Below are 17,500 nucleotides of genomic sequence, written 5' to 3'. Positions count from 1 at the left end.
CCTTGGAGCTGGATTGTCATGTTTCTATTTTCATACTCAGACAGGACCAGACATGCCCCAAATAAAAGTTACCATTTGCATTTGTGAGGTGTGGAACCTTTTGTGAACTGCTTTGGGTCTGAACTGTTTTATTTATATTATATGTTAAAAACTCCATCTTAGTTGGGAACTTCCTGACTACGTATTTTCCTGTATTGACAAAACTGAATGAGCGCCACATGTCAGAGTTGACTCTTATATTTAGTATCAATAACATCTCTAACAATGAAGTATGTTTATTATCATGTAGTTTAGATGATGTCTCTGTGCTTAGATTACATCACCCACACACTCTCTACTCTCTCAGAGTTAAGAGACGTGACACACAAACACACTCATGCCTCAACACAGGTATCCTGGGTTGGCCCACCTATGGGTGTCATTGCTCTGTATGTGACCAGTGATTAGAATGTCTGATGGCTGCGTGTTAAACACTGCCCATCAATCACGTAGCGAGTGATGACACCGATGGCAAACCCTACACCAATCCAGAGTTTTCCACCCTAGCCCTTTCAGCGTGACCCCCTGTTAGGTCATAGCTTCCCCCTCAGACAGGCCTATTCTTAACCTCAACATTAATCTGGGATTGAGGCTCCAAGGCCACGCAAACGGAAGCCATGCCAGATATAGGCAGCTCGCGCTAAACAAAGCATTCTCTCCCATTAACCTGGAAAGAGTGTGTTTGTGTGTCACGGCTGCACTCAGTCTCGGCTGTGTGTGTCATTTTGGTACTGTGCATAATGCCAAGTGCTATAAAATTTATGAGGTTGGAGTTCACTGGTCTTTTCAAAGAACACCCTGAGAAACCAACACATACGGCAATCTTTTATCTTTTGAATAGTTTTTCCTATTTGGCAAGCCAATTGGAGAGATCACATGTGTATGGCTGTATAGCAGTTTTATGAGAAGGTGAGTGAACAGTGAGTTGTTCAGGATGGAAATGGACTCATCTCCCTCTAGTGGAAGTACAGAGCAAAACATCCACTTTGCTCTCACCCACTGAACTTGAAAAACAAAAACAAGTCCGACAGGCGGACAACAGATGCGTCCGTCTATGCCCGTTCTGAACCTTTTTTGCCCAAACGCCCCCTTGGCCTCCTCATAACCTGTCAAGGCAATTTATCAATAAGCCTACCATGTACTGTATAAGCCTGGATTTGAAAAAGTACCATAGGATTTCAACAGTGTTGGGCAATTTACTGAAAAACTATAATGCATTGCTGATTACATGTTACTGTCTTTTCAAAATAATCCCTTACACTACATTTAGCAATGTGGGGACCTAAGGCGAATTTAGCTTAGGGGGGCCATCGGTCCATCCCATATCACATTTTTTTTTTAACATAAAATCTCTATTTTTGTTAGGCTATTTTTTTTTTTAATCACGATTTTTTATTTAAAAAAAAATAATAATTACAAACATAAAAAACAGGCAAACATTACAACCCTTTCTGGACAGATTTCAATGAATAGGCTATTTGCAATTTTGCATAGGCCTACATAGGCAGCGGGCCAGAAATCATAGCTCATCTAGAAAATGAGTTTCGTTGTGACCGTTTAGTGGCAACTTAAAAACATGTTTTCTTGATCAATTTGGGGGTGCTGAATCCAAATCTGCCTGTTGCCACGGCGTCAGCCTGCACGTTTGGCCACCACAAGGGGCGCTATATTCATTTTTGCTTATTTATGGGTAGAAACAGAGTTTTAAAGTTTTCTTTCCTGTTCAGTTATAACATTTTACAGATTGCTTTGTAACAACATTTTCCATGAAACTGAAGACTTTGTGTGTGTGTGTGGGGGGGGGGGTACAGGGGGCTAGACTCAAGATGGAAGAAAACACCAAAATATGACACATAGGCTGCGGAACACAAATCATAGCTCATCTGGAAAATGAGTTTTGTTGTGACCTCTTGTTGTAAAAATATGTGTACTTGGTCAATTTGGGGGTGCTGAATTCAAATCTGTCTGTTGCCAGGGCATAAACCTGCTCCCTTGGCCACCACAGGGGGCGCTACTTCGGTTTTTACCTTATTTACTGTATATACCGATAAGTGCACAGAAAAGTACACGTATAGATTTGGCACAAATGTTCATTATTGTGCACTCTTTTTAAAAATGCCCTTGGCCGCGCAGAAAATCCAAGCTGGCGGCCATATTTTAAGATGGCCACCCTCTGCACTTATAATGAGGCCACGAATAGCTTTAATTATGATAGCATGAAATACTGCAAATGTTACCTACAATCCACTTTTGAAAGAAGAGCATTGACCATTGATAAAATCCAAATGGCCACCGCTTTCAATATGGCCACCCTCTCCACTTATAAATAAGGCAAAGAATCGTTCACTTAGTGATGTAAACATTCAATTTGGCACAAAATGTTCTATAGAATACACCCTTTTAAAAAGTGTGATGGCCACCAAAAGAATCCTAAGTGGCCACCATTTTTCAAGATGGCCACCCACCTCAGAAGACCAAGAACTGTTCACATTCGCACCCTTGTTCATTAGAATATACTCTTTGAAACAACAACATTGTTCACACGTTTCGAGATGCTATCCCCTCCACCAACAATTACTAATGCTAACTAACATATATGCAATTACTTCAATGAAATCAACAAATTACTGAAGAACAATACTGTAAGTACAATACTGAAGTAAAAGGATTAAGCAGAACTGTACTTCACATGTGCAACTTCACTAGACTATGCATATAAGACCAAGCCTGAGGCATGTGCACCTGCCACACTTAACGAACTTCTACTACTCTTTGCAATGGCTGCCCTGATCATTCTTTGCCAATCTTCTCCCGTCAGTTGGATTTAATTTCTTTGAGTTCTGGTTGGCATATGCTTCAAAACCCACAGGCACTCTGCTTGATTTGTTGCATATTATGTAGTGTGTTGTTGCATATTATGTAGTGTGTTGTATCAGTGCTGCTGCTGTTGGAGGGATGTCTTCACATGGCCTTTCTGCAAAATAGTTAATGGCTCGCATCACTCATACAATCTGCAGTGCTGAATCTCTCATTCCACTACTTTACTTTATCATTGGTTTTGAAGGCTGTGACCATGTCACAGCATGTAAAAGCATGGCAGAACAGCATGTATTAGGCCTTCTCTTGTGCAATTGTGTTGTAAAGTTTGTGGATGACAATGAATTGAAGGCTCTGGGTGTGGCCACACATCAGCCTTAAATGTTGCACATCTAGACTTGAGTGGAGAATATTGCCATTGGTATAATTTGGCAGGGAAAAGTAAGAAAAGGTCACTCCATGCATTAACTTTCTTTTATTATTACACAGACGTGGTTCGGCGATCTGCCTTACCATAATTTAGCATGGGAAAAGATGTGGCTATTGGCTTCCTCCTAGGACCATGCAGTCCTATCTCATTCAGAGAGAGTTTTGGTTGTACCAAGTCTGATGCAGACAGCAAAAGATATACAGCTCCCAACTTACTCAGGAAAATCTCAACATCATCAAAGTTGACTTGGTCAAAGATATCAAACACAATCAGTTCTATCTGAGATGTAGGGTCTCATGTTTCCATGCCAAACATTCCAATGTCCAATGTTCCAATGACTGTAAATGCTGTGTAGTTAACAAGAAAATAGCTGTGGGTTCCCCCAACTTGTCAATTTGGATAGCAACACCTTTGCCAATTTCCTCAGTGGAATTTAAAAGCCACCAATGCATCAAAGCACCAATTAGTAGTCAGTACACTCCACTTAACTTGTCGGAGTATGGGAAATGAGGCTGTTCAAAGTTTTTTGGAATATATCTGCTGATAAGGCCAAGACTAGTTAGAGAATCCAGCTGACTGGGGATAGGAAACTAATTGAAAGTGTTCTGGGTAATTGGGTCTCCCATTACAGAGAGTAGAGAATGGCTCAGACGGGTGCAAATGCTACATGTCTTATTTGTCCACTGTCCAGCCTTACACAGTTCTTTTTGAGATTTTGTTATAGGACTACACTTCTAATATTTATGTTGTATTGCTCTAAAAATGTAATTGTGCAAAAATAGCAGATCTTTTTGGTCAGACTGTATGATAGGATAGTGATCAGATTGTTTTGTCTTAAAATAATTGTACTGCAAATCAGTTAATATAGGCTAAGGAGTCATTGGTGGAAGGTTGCCATCTTGGAATTCCCTGAGGCCAGCACCCTTTTTTCCCTTTCCCTTTAATTCTGATTAACATTTTGTGCCAAATTGCATGCTTGCATCATTAAGTGAACTATTCCAGGCCTTTTTTTACAAGTGGAGAGGGTGGCCATGTTGAAAAATTGTGACCACCTTGGATTTATATTTGCATAATTATCATAGGCCTAATTATAATTCATAATAATACTACACAACTAATAATAGAGTCTTACTTAAAATATTGAGAATTTTGTCTTTTTCAATTTTGTGAAAACCTTTGGCCCATAATTGGCAATTAGGCCTACTGTATTCTACCTTGTGCCTATCAGTCTTGAGTGAAAGAGTCATGCAAAGGCAACAGACAGTAACTAAGTTGTGATTATGTGTTTTGTGTTCATAATTACAATCAGCCATGATCTGCAAATTATCATTCATGTCGGGCAATGAATGTTGAATTAACAATTAACGGTTTACCTGTGGTACGTTTGTCACCACACAATTTCCTTATTTTACAAGACATCAACAAACCATTCGCAAAGTAGGCCATGTGTAATAGAATCTACACATCAACTTCACCACTTTTTTCCTATATGGAATTAACAGGAGCTGCAGTGCATTTCAAGCAGTTCAATCGCCTACCAAATGGTGGCGCTATGCTTGACTGCCATTTCACTCATTGGCCATGTTTAATAGAATCTACACATCAACTTCACCACATTTTCCTATATGGAATAAACAGTAGCTGCAGTGTATTTCAAGCAGTTCAATTACCTACCACATGGTGGCGCTATGCCTGACTGCCATTACACCCATAAAGAAATATTGATAGGCATAATACACACTTATATGTGAAGTTTTGCTCTTGTGGATCACTTCAAATTCATTTGGTGACACTTTTCTTGTTGAAGAGGTACATTTTAATTACATTCCTACATTACCAAAAATCGCTATTTCAACCTTAGTTTTTTATATGAATGTGCAACTTTTGACGATGGCAACACTTAGAATATTGATTTATGCACTCTGATGGATATATATGAGCAAAAACCAAGTTGCCACCTGATCACTCCGACGAACTTGCAAGATAGGATTTCTGGCCCACCGCCTAACATTAAATAAACTAAAATGTGAAATTCTCTTTTCACTTTAATATGAGAGCAGTGATGTCCCCCCCTCACTGAAGTGTTATTTCATGTGTGTGCATGATGCTGTCACCTATTTGAAGTGACGTTGATGTTGGATTTCATGGAATACTTTTAAATGCCGCTTTGGGAAGAAAACAGAGTAGGCGACAGGTGAACTGTATTTCTGTCAAAACAGTGGTTTGCAGGCGTTTGCGTTTTCACGTGGATATTGTCTTCGTGGACCGTAACAGACAAACCGTAAGTTCCATAAACTAATCAATGAGACATTGGCTACGTGCACATGATGTTTTTAAGTCCGATTTAATAAATGCGATTTAAATAGATCAGATTAAGAGTTATTTTGCGATGTGTATACATGGCACTTTCACTTAAATGCGATTAAACGTCTGGGGAAAATAAAGCATTGCGATTGGACTGAGGACGCACGTGCTGAGCGAGCCAAATAAGGCACGGGGGCGTGGTTCAATGCCACCGAGATGCAGGTCATCTTCCCCACGAAAATCGTTGCCTCAGGCGGACTGAAATCACAACATTTCCCCCTTTCTCCCTGGATCATTTACAATGCTACATTAGCTACCCTGTTAGCATAGAAAAACGAGTGGTCAAATGGTAATGTGGAGTAACTTTGTTGTGCTTCATTACTTCGTGGGGCACTTTTACATCAATATATGGAAGCCACAACATTTATAGTCGCTTAGGGACTTTAAATTAAGCAAAACTTTCATGTGAAAATCAACAGGGAGTGCCGCCATGTTTTTCTCACTGGCAAAGAGCACGGTCTCTTGGCCATAGATGTGTACATAGGAAACGCTATCTGCAAATGTCTCATGCCTTCCTATTTCATGGCACACATGGATGGAATATGCATACAGACTTCTGTGCTTCTGCAGTTGTGTCAGATAATGCAATCAATCAGCTGCGTAGCCGGTTTGCTAACCATTATGGTAGACGTTTGGTTTGCACGCATGAGCTCCAGGCCAAAACTGAGCGACTGCCACCTTGTGGACACAAGAGGGAATCACAATTCAGAAACTCATCACGGGAGGGCGGACGGACGGACGGAAGGACGGACGGACACCAAAGCCTCTTATAGAGATGCGTGGGACGCATCTAAAAAACAAAAACAGTAGCCCAGTGGTTCCCAACTTTTTTTGGCATGGACCCCATTTTGACATCCCAAATTTCTGGAGACCCCATACACATTTTTTCACGACAAAAATGAAAACATGACTGAGCTACATAGGTTCTCTAGGGTATTAAACCTAATCCTATAGATATGACAGTCTAAGATTGTAAAATTGACTTATCCTGTAGATAAGCAAGATCTCCTTATTTGGAGAATGTGCTAAATGTGAGCTCATTGTGTTGATTGTAGGCCATTTGCAGGGGTGGAAAGTAACTAATTACTTTTACTCAAGTATTGTACTTGAGTAGCTTTTATGAATACTTTGTACTTAAGTAATTTTTTAAATTAATACTTTTACTTGTACTTGAGTACATTATGACCCAAGTACTTTACTCAATTACACTGGAACCTGGCGTGAGTACTGAGTAAAAAAAAATGACTGAGAGACAAAATGCCATGCACAATAATGCCACAATCCGCCGGAAATGAAATATTGTGCAGGATGGCACACAGCATTTCCACTATTTTACTATCTTGTATCAATGTATTGGATGATGGCTGGTGCCAAGCAAGAGATAGAGGTTATGGAGGACGATATTCAAGAAAAATATGACATTCTCAAGAGGAAAGCTAATTAAAAGTAACTAAGTACTTTTTCCTCAAATTACATTTTAAGTGAAGTACTTTTTACTTTAACTCGAGTAGATTTTTAAATGGGTACTTTTACTTGAGTAGAATTTAGGCAAAGTAAAGATACTTTTTCTTGAGTACACATTTTCTGTACTCTTTCCACCTCTGGCCATTTGTACATAAATCACTTGCAAAGACTGATGCACACTTGACACTTGAGACATGTACAGAACATGCATATTTGATGGCAACGAAAAATTACATTCCGTGAAAAATTGCAAGTGAGTTTGGGGATTTGGCCATGTTATTTGGAGAAGGTCATCTCGGTTTCAAGAAATCAGACATTCCTACGGAGGAAAACTAACAGAAGTATAAATACCAAACGCTACTGTATAAAAAGTATCACGTTCCTGAAAGAGTATATGCCAGCTGTTCTCCAGTTAAGAGGACAGTCTGGCATAAACTGCAGTTCTATTAACTAGATGAGCTTTATTAATTTCATGTTAACAGCTGCCATTTAAAATTGTCTTTGCTACATGGTGTAGGACGCAAGACGCTTGAGTGCATAACCGTGTTTAGGAACTCCCTTTGCAAATGAACACTATTGTAGTAATTTTATTATTCATGCTTGATTGTGTTGACAGAACCACAGACCATCTGCAATTCACACCAATTAAGTTTGTTAAAACAATGACTGAAAAGCATTTTAAATACAAAACAAATACCATCAAGATCTGTGTTTTTTTTGTACGAAATCTGTCTTTATTTGTGAATGCAGAACCCTAATCCCCGCCCCTTTGTCAGTGCAAAGTCCAGCCCAGAACCCAGTGTCAGTGGCACAGCCCAGAGTGACGACAGGCACCGGGAAACCAAACTGGGTCGGCACCAGCGCCGCAGGAATGTTCCTCTGGACCACACCACCGTTGTGTAACCTGTACAAGGACAGAGGGACACGGGGGAGAGGGTTGGTTAGTGCACAAGTACTAGGGATGCAAATGATCGATTAATTCATTAATCATTAGTTGATAGCCTTATCGATCGACTTACGATTAATTGATAAGCAGCGTTTTCCCCCTGAAATCTCAATGTTTCTAAAAAAAAAAAACCCTACTAAATCTAAAAATGTTAATTAAAAATTGAAATAAAATACCACATTTAAATTAATTCTTGTTCAATTCTTTAGGGGATTTAAATATTCCCACTATTCACACCCCTCTTCACACACACTCTTCACATGCCCATATCACCATTAATCGTTTGCATCCCTAACAAGTACCCACACATTCTGTACTACTTGTACTGGCATGAACATTGACATTCTGCATGTATACATGTGCAACACACGCACATAGCATTCAGCAGCAGTGATGGGCAATTGGGTTCATTAGTTACAATCTAGTGCCACATACTCCTGGTTGTACCTGGACAATTCAACCAGGTGTGATAGTAGCTAGTGGCCTTGTAAATTAATGCACCACCTTCCATCCTCCACCACCACCTTTATAGCAATAGTGTGTGTAGACTGGTTAGAGCTGGGCTTGTTTTCGAGTTTGTAAGTTTCAGGAGTTTCCAAAAAGGACACTAGCAACCTCACCTTCACCAGGACCTGTATGAGCTCAAATGAATTTACAGGATAAACACTAGCCTATGTGCATGAATAAGGGCTTCCGCACACCGGCTCCGACAAAGTGCTGAGCACTGCTGAGCTAAAATTCGATTCCATTGTTTTCAATAGAATCACGCACACTGGCGCCGATGTCCGCGGACATTCGCCGATGTCGGATAGCAATTAGAGACAAGTTCTATTTTGTCGGCGCCGCCCAATGACTATCAATGCAATGTTCGTGTGAAATTGGGTTTGGGGGTCCGAATTCTGTCGGAAGCAAAAGTCCGCCGCAGTGCTGTCGGAGCCAGTGTGCGGCCGGCCTAACTCAAGAGCATCTCTCTGGTTTAGTGTTTTTCAAGGAGGGCTCCACAGCCCAGAGGTGGTGTTGGGGAGCCCTATATGGTGACGTTGAGAAGGAGGATACAGCTGAGAGGGGGTGGTGCTTAGTTGCTATTGGGGGGAATTAGTCCATTTACTTTTTTATACTAAAGGGTAGGCTTATGATGAGATCAAGGGGGTGTTGGGAGGGATATGATGATGTCCAAGTGGCATTTATTCAAAGAATGTTGAGAACCACTGCTTTAGTCAAATGGGCTGCAGTCGTCTTCTCAGTCAGAGCATGCAAAGCACAGCATATGGCAAGAGGACGGACACGGACACAGACACACGGACACAGAGACACACACACACACACACACACACACACACACACACACACACACACACACACACACACACACACACACACACACTTGACCAGGCAGCAATGTTGGACACCTAGGGCATACCAGTTGCACGTCATCCTGATGAGGTAGCCTAGACCTAGACCCTGTCCTAAACCTAACCACCATCTAACCTAACCACCACTAGTCATATTGCAGCGAGGGCAGGGGTTGAGTGCAGCGGCTGTTTTAAATGCCATAGTGTGCTCGCCACAAACACACACAGTTTAGTACTTTTATTTAGATTGTCATTACATTATTGGAAAAAAACCCTGTAGATTGGTAAAATTGATGATGCACAAATTACAAGTCCAGTAGTCTCTATGGATAGATGTGACATCTCCGTCTCCAAATGGACAGGCTCTCAATTATGGCAGAAATTGAGCACACACACACACACACACACACACACACACACACACACACACACACACACACACACGGCTTTACCTTCAGACGTATATCCCAACCCAGAGCAGGAGGAAGAGAACGCCGAAGCCCATGAATAACGAGGCCACCAGCGAGATGAGGAGCTCCTTGTACACGTCCCGTGTGTATTTGGTCGACGTCACTTCATATCTGCAGGAATCACAGTTAAGGTTGTGCCTGGTGCCACGGTGAACTGATGGGCATTAAAGTCAGAATATGATTAATTTATTTGTCACATACAACCAACCTTGCTAGCTTGCAGTGAAGTTACAGTCTGGTGAACTCCAGAGTGCAGAAAGTTTAACAAATCAACAAATATAGGGTAGTTAAATTGTAAGTGATAAGCATGTAAGCAATCTGAAGTTGACCGTTTTGAGTAGCTGAACAGTTCAACATTGCATGCAACATTCATTGACAGAACAACCAGCACGCATGTCAAAACTACTGATGAAAGGATACACGAAGAACCAGGCTGTGAAGAACATTCCGATGGCCAGCAGCACTACGGTCAGATGGGGGAACACCTGCGGGTTCACCGGGCTGGTGTATCTCGTCATAGTTTCCAGCTCCTGCAACACACCAAGATGCATTATTGCCAACAGCAGACAGCAGTGCATCCAGACAACCACTGATGGTAGTATAACATCAATGCAGCATGAAACATTGGGAGAGCTGTCAAAAGCGCCATGGGTTTCACTTGGGGTAGGCTACTCATGGTAGTTTCTGTCGCTGTTCTTGGACAAATAATCCTGGTACAAACGAAGCATCCAGCACATTTAGATAGTCATACTAGATCACCTGACAGAATGTAGCCTACATAAAATCAGCGTTGAAAATGACCGGTGCAAACGACTATAGGCTAGGAAGCCGATAGCACTTGCCCACAGATGCCAATTGCCAACACATCGATGCGAGAGAGACAACCATTTAAAAATAAATCATTGGCACATGCTATTGCCAATGAGTTATAGTAGCACATCATTTCTGATAATTTGGGCACTCTGATGAGTCAGAACGTTAGAAAATCACCACTGCCTAGCTAGCTCCATTGCTAACTGCTATGAGTAGCGTTATCATTCCGCCACACAAAAACGAAAGAAGCAAATGAACAGCGTACTCTTGCTCTTTGTCAAAAGATATTAAGTTAGCCTACTTCAAAACCGACCGAGCGTGCATATTAATTCAAATCAGCTACACAAAAAATGCTTACCATGTTGTATGATGTGTCCGACAGTGCCGCACAAGAAAAAGCCACGTATGTGCGGAAGTGCGCCGTCTGTTTATTGCATTATGGGAATTGAAGTCGTGGGAGGCAGGGCCACGACACGTCAGAGAAAAGAGACAAGTTCATAGAAGACGATATCGTATGCAAAAAAAATGTTTTACAATTAAACAAAAAGGTAAACTTCCTTATTTAAGTTAGGGACTACTTTTAATGCATCATAGGCCTACTTCTTTCTATAATCAATAAGTTATTATGTGTTGTGTCTTGCCTAGTGTCCATGATTTGAGAGCTAAAAAAAGTCCCTGATTTCAAATTTCTCCTGCATCCCTATGTTGGATAGGCCTACTATCTACAGACACATGACTCAGCTATCTGTGATTGCCTGTTATGTTATTCTGTAACCTAATTTAATATAGATCTACTGTATTGAATTAACAATCTCACATCACACATAATCAAGCATGCTATTTTATAGACCTATTTGCTCTAGAGGGATTATGCCTACATTTTGGGGTGACGTGTGCTACAGTTTTTTAAAGAGGGCAGCATTTTGACAAAGTGTTCCTACCCTGTTCTTATCCATTACACAAACGCATTCCAATATGGTGCTTGGCAACCTGTGCCCCTCTGAAACCACACTGCAGTCATGGGTCATGCGGTTAGGGCATCAGACTTGTAGCCCAAAGGTTGCCGGTTCGACTCCCGACTCACCAGGTTGGTGGGGGGAGTAATTAACCAGGGCTCTCCCCCATCCTCCTCCCTGAGCATGGTACCGTCCTGACACACAGCCATTAGGGGCTGCCCCCTTGCACGGGTGAGGCATAAATGCAATTTCATTGTGTGCAGTGTTCACTTGAGTGCTGTGTCACAATGACAATGGGAGTTGGAGTTTCCCAGTTGGACTATCACTTTCACTAGCAAAGGGGAGAACAGTTGCCCTGTCGGGACTCAACCCTCCTTGCATGTGACCCTGGCCAAACTTATGCCAGAGGTGGGCTGGCTTGATGTCTGGTTGTTGGAAACATGTAATAGTGATAGGAGGCCAAAGATAGGTGACCTAAATGTAAGGGACACCAGCAGCTGATGGTTGAAGATGATTGGGTATGAGCAGGCTTTAGTGGGGGGGTTAGGGTGACCAGATTTTTGTAGTCTGAAACTGGGACACTTCGGCTGTGACTTAAGGACAATATTTCTTTGGAGGGCGGGTCTGGGGGACCTCCCCCAGAATTTTTTTTTTTTTTTTTTTAGATGCAATTTCCTGCATTCTAATCAATTTTAGGTGGAGGAATGACAAATCGCAACTGACTCTGACAACTGACGCTGGCTGCCATGAATTGCGGCAGGTAAACATGTCATCTTTTCCATATATTTACCCTGCTAGACATGTAGCTCAATGAGCAGGTGGCCAAAACCGGGACATATTTGTGTCCCGACAGAGTTTGCTCGGGACCTGGAACACACAACTCCAAACCGGGACTGTCCCGGTTAAGCCGGGACGTCTGGTCATCCTATGGGGGGTGGATGCAAGACATCCTGGTCGGCTTTCCAAATGGGAAAGTGACAATCACTAGCCTTGTGGATGGGTCTTGACTCTTGTGCCAACAAGTCTGACTATTGGTAGTGGGAAGAGTCCGAGTTTGGTACCCAGTAGATCTGGAAGCGCCTATGGGCCTTCACTATGGCTATTATAAAGTGGGCCATTAGCATTGACACCATGATGAACTTACAAAATACACACATGCCCAATATCATAACAGCCACGAGAAGTTAAAGGTGCACTGTGTAATATTTTAATAGTTTATTTTCCAGAATCGTGCTGACCATTTACAAATACCTTTTTCATGAGCACGTACCACCACCATCAAATTCTAAGTATTCGTTATGACTGGGAACATGGCACTTTTCCTACATCATTGTCCGCAATTTTGAATATCCAGAAATAGACATTTTTAGCTGCAAAACTTACTGTACTTTGGTCATACTAGTGAATATTAGTTTATTACTTTATAAATATTAATGAAAAGATCAAATTTCGCAATAAGCAGCACAGTTTCAATGAGCAGCAAAGTTGCAATACCTAGCCACAATATTACACAGTGCACCTTTAACTAATGTGTCCCTTCCCTCAAATTAAATAAAAAAATCACTCAAGGGATAGTTCAGAATTACCATTTAATTCACTCATCATTCTTACATGTTTTCATTATATTGTAAGTACATGCTGATCCAAATATGATGAATGGGAGAAAAAAAAGGCAAGTGCTTTGAGATATAATGATAATCGTGCTTTACAATACAGCTTAGCAGGGGCGTCCGAGGAAGCCTGAATCACAGGTGACAGAGTTGCCATAAAAAGAAAACTATGAGAATGTACAACACTTTGTTAGGGAGTGATTACTTTTTTATCAGCGACATTTAGTCTCAAAGTGTTGGCCAACTTTTACACACTGTAGCAGTGGAGTTAATATATAGTCCAAACAATGGTAAAAGGGAACGCCCAAAAGACAGAAAACAAATAAAGGTCACAATTTTTTGATGTCATGTTTTTACAATTGATTCAGAAATATCACTTCAATTCTCCGCTTGTTTAATAATAAGCCCTGCGGAGTGTGGGGGGTTCATCAAAACACAAATTCTCATAATCACATTTAAGAGTACTAAGACAAAAACATACATTAAATGCTGATGTCACATTAACAATAACAGACAAATGTGAATGCCAAACACAAACATATTGATTACTACAAAATTAAATGTGATAAAAAAAAGAATGTATATTTTTCCTGAATGAAAACCAGATAAGAGGCCAAGTATGGCATATACATAATATAGTGCATAGACTAAGAAGTGCTTTACTGATTTCTTCATACCAGCTTTTACAGTTTAATATATCTTTCCTTGCAACATGGTGTGTTGGACATAGGACTAGGCCGGACCGCCTGATCTTCTTCCCGACACCATAGTTTGAGCAAGTCTCAACAATCCATACTGAATCCATACTAAATGCAGAGAAGAATCAAGATGGTCCGCCCTTCTACCACCCTCAGGTTAGGTCCTGGTCCTGTGCAGCCTCAAGCCATCTCATCGAGTTGTTCACACTCATGTGGAATTCATCCCACATACTGTATGTGGACTGGGAAACGCTGGTGGGTGGCCGCAGAGCCCCAATCAGAACTGGGCCTGCACCAAGCAATTTGAAACACAAGCTCATCATCACACACAGTGGCCGTCTGGCCATCTCCAACGAGCTCCCCAACAGACATGGGAATGCTGGAAGAGAGACGAATAGGGAGAGAGTGGCAATAGAGGAGAGGACATTGAAGACGAAGAGTCTGGGAGGCGGAATGAGAGGGGAGGTGTTGTGCTGTATAGACCATGCTCCCAGAGAACAGTCCAAGATTCCCCATGTGCTAAATCCAATGACTGAAGGGGGTTCGAGGCTCTGCAGATGCAGTGGAGTGACAGGAGAAGAGATCGACATACATACTGTATATCTTTACATGTCTGTGTGCTTCTGTCTGTTATGGCTTCCGCATCCTCTATGAATGTGCTACTTCCACAACCTTTTCCGCCAGTGTGGAAGACTGTGACTGGGCCTGAGAGTGGTGATCAAGAAAGTTCATGTTCACCTGATGCTCCCACCAGCCAACTGCCCTGCCTATAGTGGGCTTTATGGCTTAGAGTACCATACATCACAACAACATATCATTTAGGCTTGATATGGAACAGAATTTTATAAAATACACATTGATCTGTGAAGTTGTACTAAAGGGAAAAAAACAATAATTTTACAACAAACAGAGCAAAAGAGATTAGATATCATTAAAATCACAAAAAAAGAAAGAGAATTAATGTTTATGGTTACAGTTTAAGACTATTGAGTATCATTCAAAAGACTCCAGTGTGGGTTATTCAGTGAAGCTACTGCACTGTATATCCAGTGTTGAATGGGATGCAACGTTGATCATGAACAAAAGTTCTAGATAAACTTTAGTTCTAGATGAACTTAAGTTCTAGATGAGATGGAAAATAAATTGGTAACTCCAGTGTGTCATGAGATGAAACTAACATTTTTGCTCAATTCCAGTGTTTTTTAGACGTTTGTAATATCAGTGGTGCTTCCAGTGTTCGCAAGGTCAACCCACAACTTCAGTGGTACAAGCAAGGAGTGTTCTTAGGACATGTAACATTTTAACATTAGTGGTAAACATCACAGTAATGTAAGATGTTATACTGTAACAGTGGAATAGTATGGGATTGGGAATACATTGAATCACATGGAAAGGTCAAATCAGTGTTTGTGAATTATACGATTGATTAACATCATGCTTAACCACTTTTGAGAAAATTAATAATATGATCCAGTGTTTTACGATCTTCCAGTTGATAAAAGACAGCTACAGTGTTCTAAGTACTTGAATAAGCCAGTGATTCCTTCTGAGATGATATGGCACTGTATCAGCCGAGGGAGGGAGTTACAATTGTGATAATTTGATTTGGCAAAATCACCCCCAACACACACACACACACACACACACACACACACACACACACACACACACACACACACACACACACAGCGGTTATTGCACCCTAATGAAATACCACATATTTATGATTTATGAGTACATGGGCTCAGAGTGTAGAGAAAAAGACAAGACCTGTATAGCTTTGGAAAATAGTCTTGGCAAAATGCACTGGAGCCTTTGACCACCACGGACGGTAGCCCGATTCAAGTCAAACATAGATTAAGTTCATGTGTACATTTACTCAATTAACATTATTTTCAAAAATGTAATGTTTGCAGGGGCAAAATGTTTGCAGGGGCATTGTAGTGGGCACGACAAGCTGTTTACAGCAGCGTTTAGAATACAATAAAGTGAGGAGGCACTATCCTTTCAAATAAACAGTGAAGGTTATGACCAGTGTAGAAAAAAGTGTGTGTTTGTGTGTGTGTGTGAGAGACCTTAAAAGACTTGTGTATGTGTGCGTGAGGTGGTTGTGTTGCATGCTAGTGTGTGTTTGGGGCTGAGGTCTGTACTAGTGGAGCTGTGGTTTGAAACTCACAGAGAGGCATAAGGGGGATTTATGGACGTGGCTGTGTTTTCATCTCGCTGTTTACATTTCAGATTCCAAAGCAGGACTCTGCTGAACTTCGTCTCTCTGGCAGATACTCTTCATCACCACACACTCAGGCACTACACGCACGCACACACAAACGCACGCACAAACGCACACATCCACGTGCGTATGCAAACACATGCATGCACGCAAACACACGCATGCACGCACATACACACATGCACGCACACACACACACACACACACACACACACACACACACACACACACACAGCTAACAGTAATATAAACTACCTGTTTATATTTAGGATTTGACTAGTTCTGTCAAGGATGGGGTGGAGTGTTAAGGGTGTGTGTGTGTGTGTGTGTGTGTGTGTGTGTGTGCGCGCGCGCGTACGCACATTTTTTGGGGGGGTGGTGGTCATATTGCTGCACTCTGTTAGAGAGCACAGCAGGAGTCTAATGTGAAGGGTCATAGTGTGGAACTGATCATGCTATCACCAAAAAAGAGAAAGAAAATAACTTCTCTAATAAATGAGTGAATGATAGATCGAAAATGATAGATTGATAGAAAAAAACAGACGGAAAGAAAAAAGAAGTGTACATTGTTAAGTAGAGAACTATACAGGCACTCCTCTCTTTGCCTCAGGGGCAGCTTGTCTGTATGAGGAAGTAGTAATCAGAGAACGGTGACGAGACCTCGTCTTCTTCGTTAACACCCTCCTCTTCCTCACTGCTGCAGCTCACCGCGCCCTGGGGAGCAAGAGGGGTGGGGCAAGAGGGGTGGGAGTGGGGTTGAAGGTTAAAGTTGAAAGGGTAAAAGTGCCTTTGTGTTCGCTCCGCATTATACACTTATGATGAACGTATACAGTGCAAATTACTTTGTGAACACGTTTATATTATTCACTGTATTCTTTACATTCTCTACCGTATGTTCTTCTTTTCATTTATGATAATATTTTTGTTAATCTATGATGCACTTAATCGAGGACATTCCAATTAATTTGCAGGCCGCAACACCGGCACACATCCCCCGGCCGATCACAACGCTAGGTTTTCTTTTGGAATTACACGATTTTACGGTAGCGTTGTTACTAAACTCGACTCAATTTAACTTTATATACCACATTTCATATGAGAAACATAGACCTCATGTGCTTTGTGTGGAGATATGACATAAACACATAAAACAACTAGAACGGGCACTCGGTAGAGCGCAAACCTTCGCCTACGCCACGACCATCTTCAGAGTGTGGGGCATAACATTCTCCAAATTTTGGTGTTAGTTTCATTTAAATCGAACCGGAATATCGTAATATTACATTTTTGGCCCAGTCTTGACCTCTTATT

At 41.4% G+C, this 17,500-nt stretch overlaps 3 protein-coding genes across 3 annotated transcripts in view; 1 reads left to right on the top strand and 2 right to left on the bottom strand.

Annotated features, from left to right (window-relative positions):
- Window positions 1–80, top strand: part of tmem138 (transmembrane protein 138) — an 8,616-nt gene extending 8,536 nt beyond the window's left edge. The window contains exon 5 of the mRNA XM_063196140.1: window positions 1–80. This exon is cut by the window's left edge and continues 1,114 nt beyond it. The gene's annotated coding sequence lies outside the window, so the exon portion shown is untranslated.
- Window positions 81–7,823: 7,743 nt separating this feature from the next.
- On the bottom strand, window positions 7,824–11,156 carry tmem258 (transmembrane protein 258). The gene is made up of 4 exons (XM_063197255.1): window positions 11,054–11,156; window positions 10,303–10,412; window positions 9,865–9,993; window positions 7,824–8,018 (listed from the first exon to the last, which is right to left on the bottom strand). Exons 1-3 carry the CDS (start codon window positions 11,054–11,056, stop codon window positions 9,867–9,869), a joined length of 240 nt encoding a protein of 79 aa, XP_063053325.1. The 5' UTR covers window positions 11,057–11,156; the 3' UTR covers window positions 7,824–8,018; window positions 9,865–9,866.
- A 5,257-nt stretch (window positions 11,157–16,413) lies between these two features.
- The window catches only part of myrf (myelin regulatory factor), a 62,650-nt gene continuing 61,563 nt past the window's right edge, over window positions 16,414–17,500 (bottom strand). Inside the window, exon 26 of the mRNA XM_063197253.1 lies at window positions 16,414–16,903. Coding sequence (XP_063053323.1) covers window positions 16,796–16,903 — 108 coding nt within the window. The 3' untranslated portion in view covers window positions 16,414–16,795. The remainder of the gene's footprint in view (window positions 16,904–17,500) is intronic.

The sequence above is a fragment of the Engraulis encrasicolus genome, chromosome 4 (assembly GCF_034702125.1).
Source record: "Engraulis encrasicolus isolate BLACKSEA-1 chromosome 4, IST_EnEncr_1.0, whole genome shotgun sequence".
Taxonomy (NCBI): Eukaryota; Metazoa; Chordata; class Actinopteri; order Clupeiformes; family Engraulidae; genus Engraulis; species Engraulis encrasicolus.
This window is presented reverse-complemented; position numbering and strand designations above follow the sequence as displayed.

Coding starts and splice junctions, on each gene's coding strand:
- tmem258 (XM_063197255.1), bottom strand. Junction 9,994..10,302: donor TTCACAGCCTGGTTCTTCGT/GTATCCTTTCAT, acceptor TGATTCCTGCAG/ATATGAAGTGACGTCGACCA.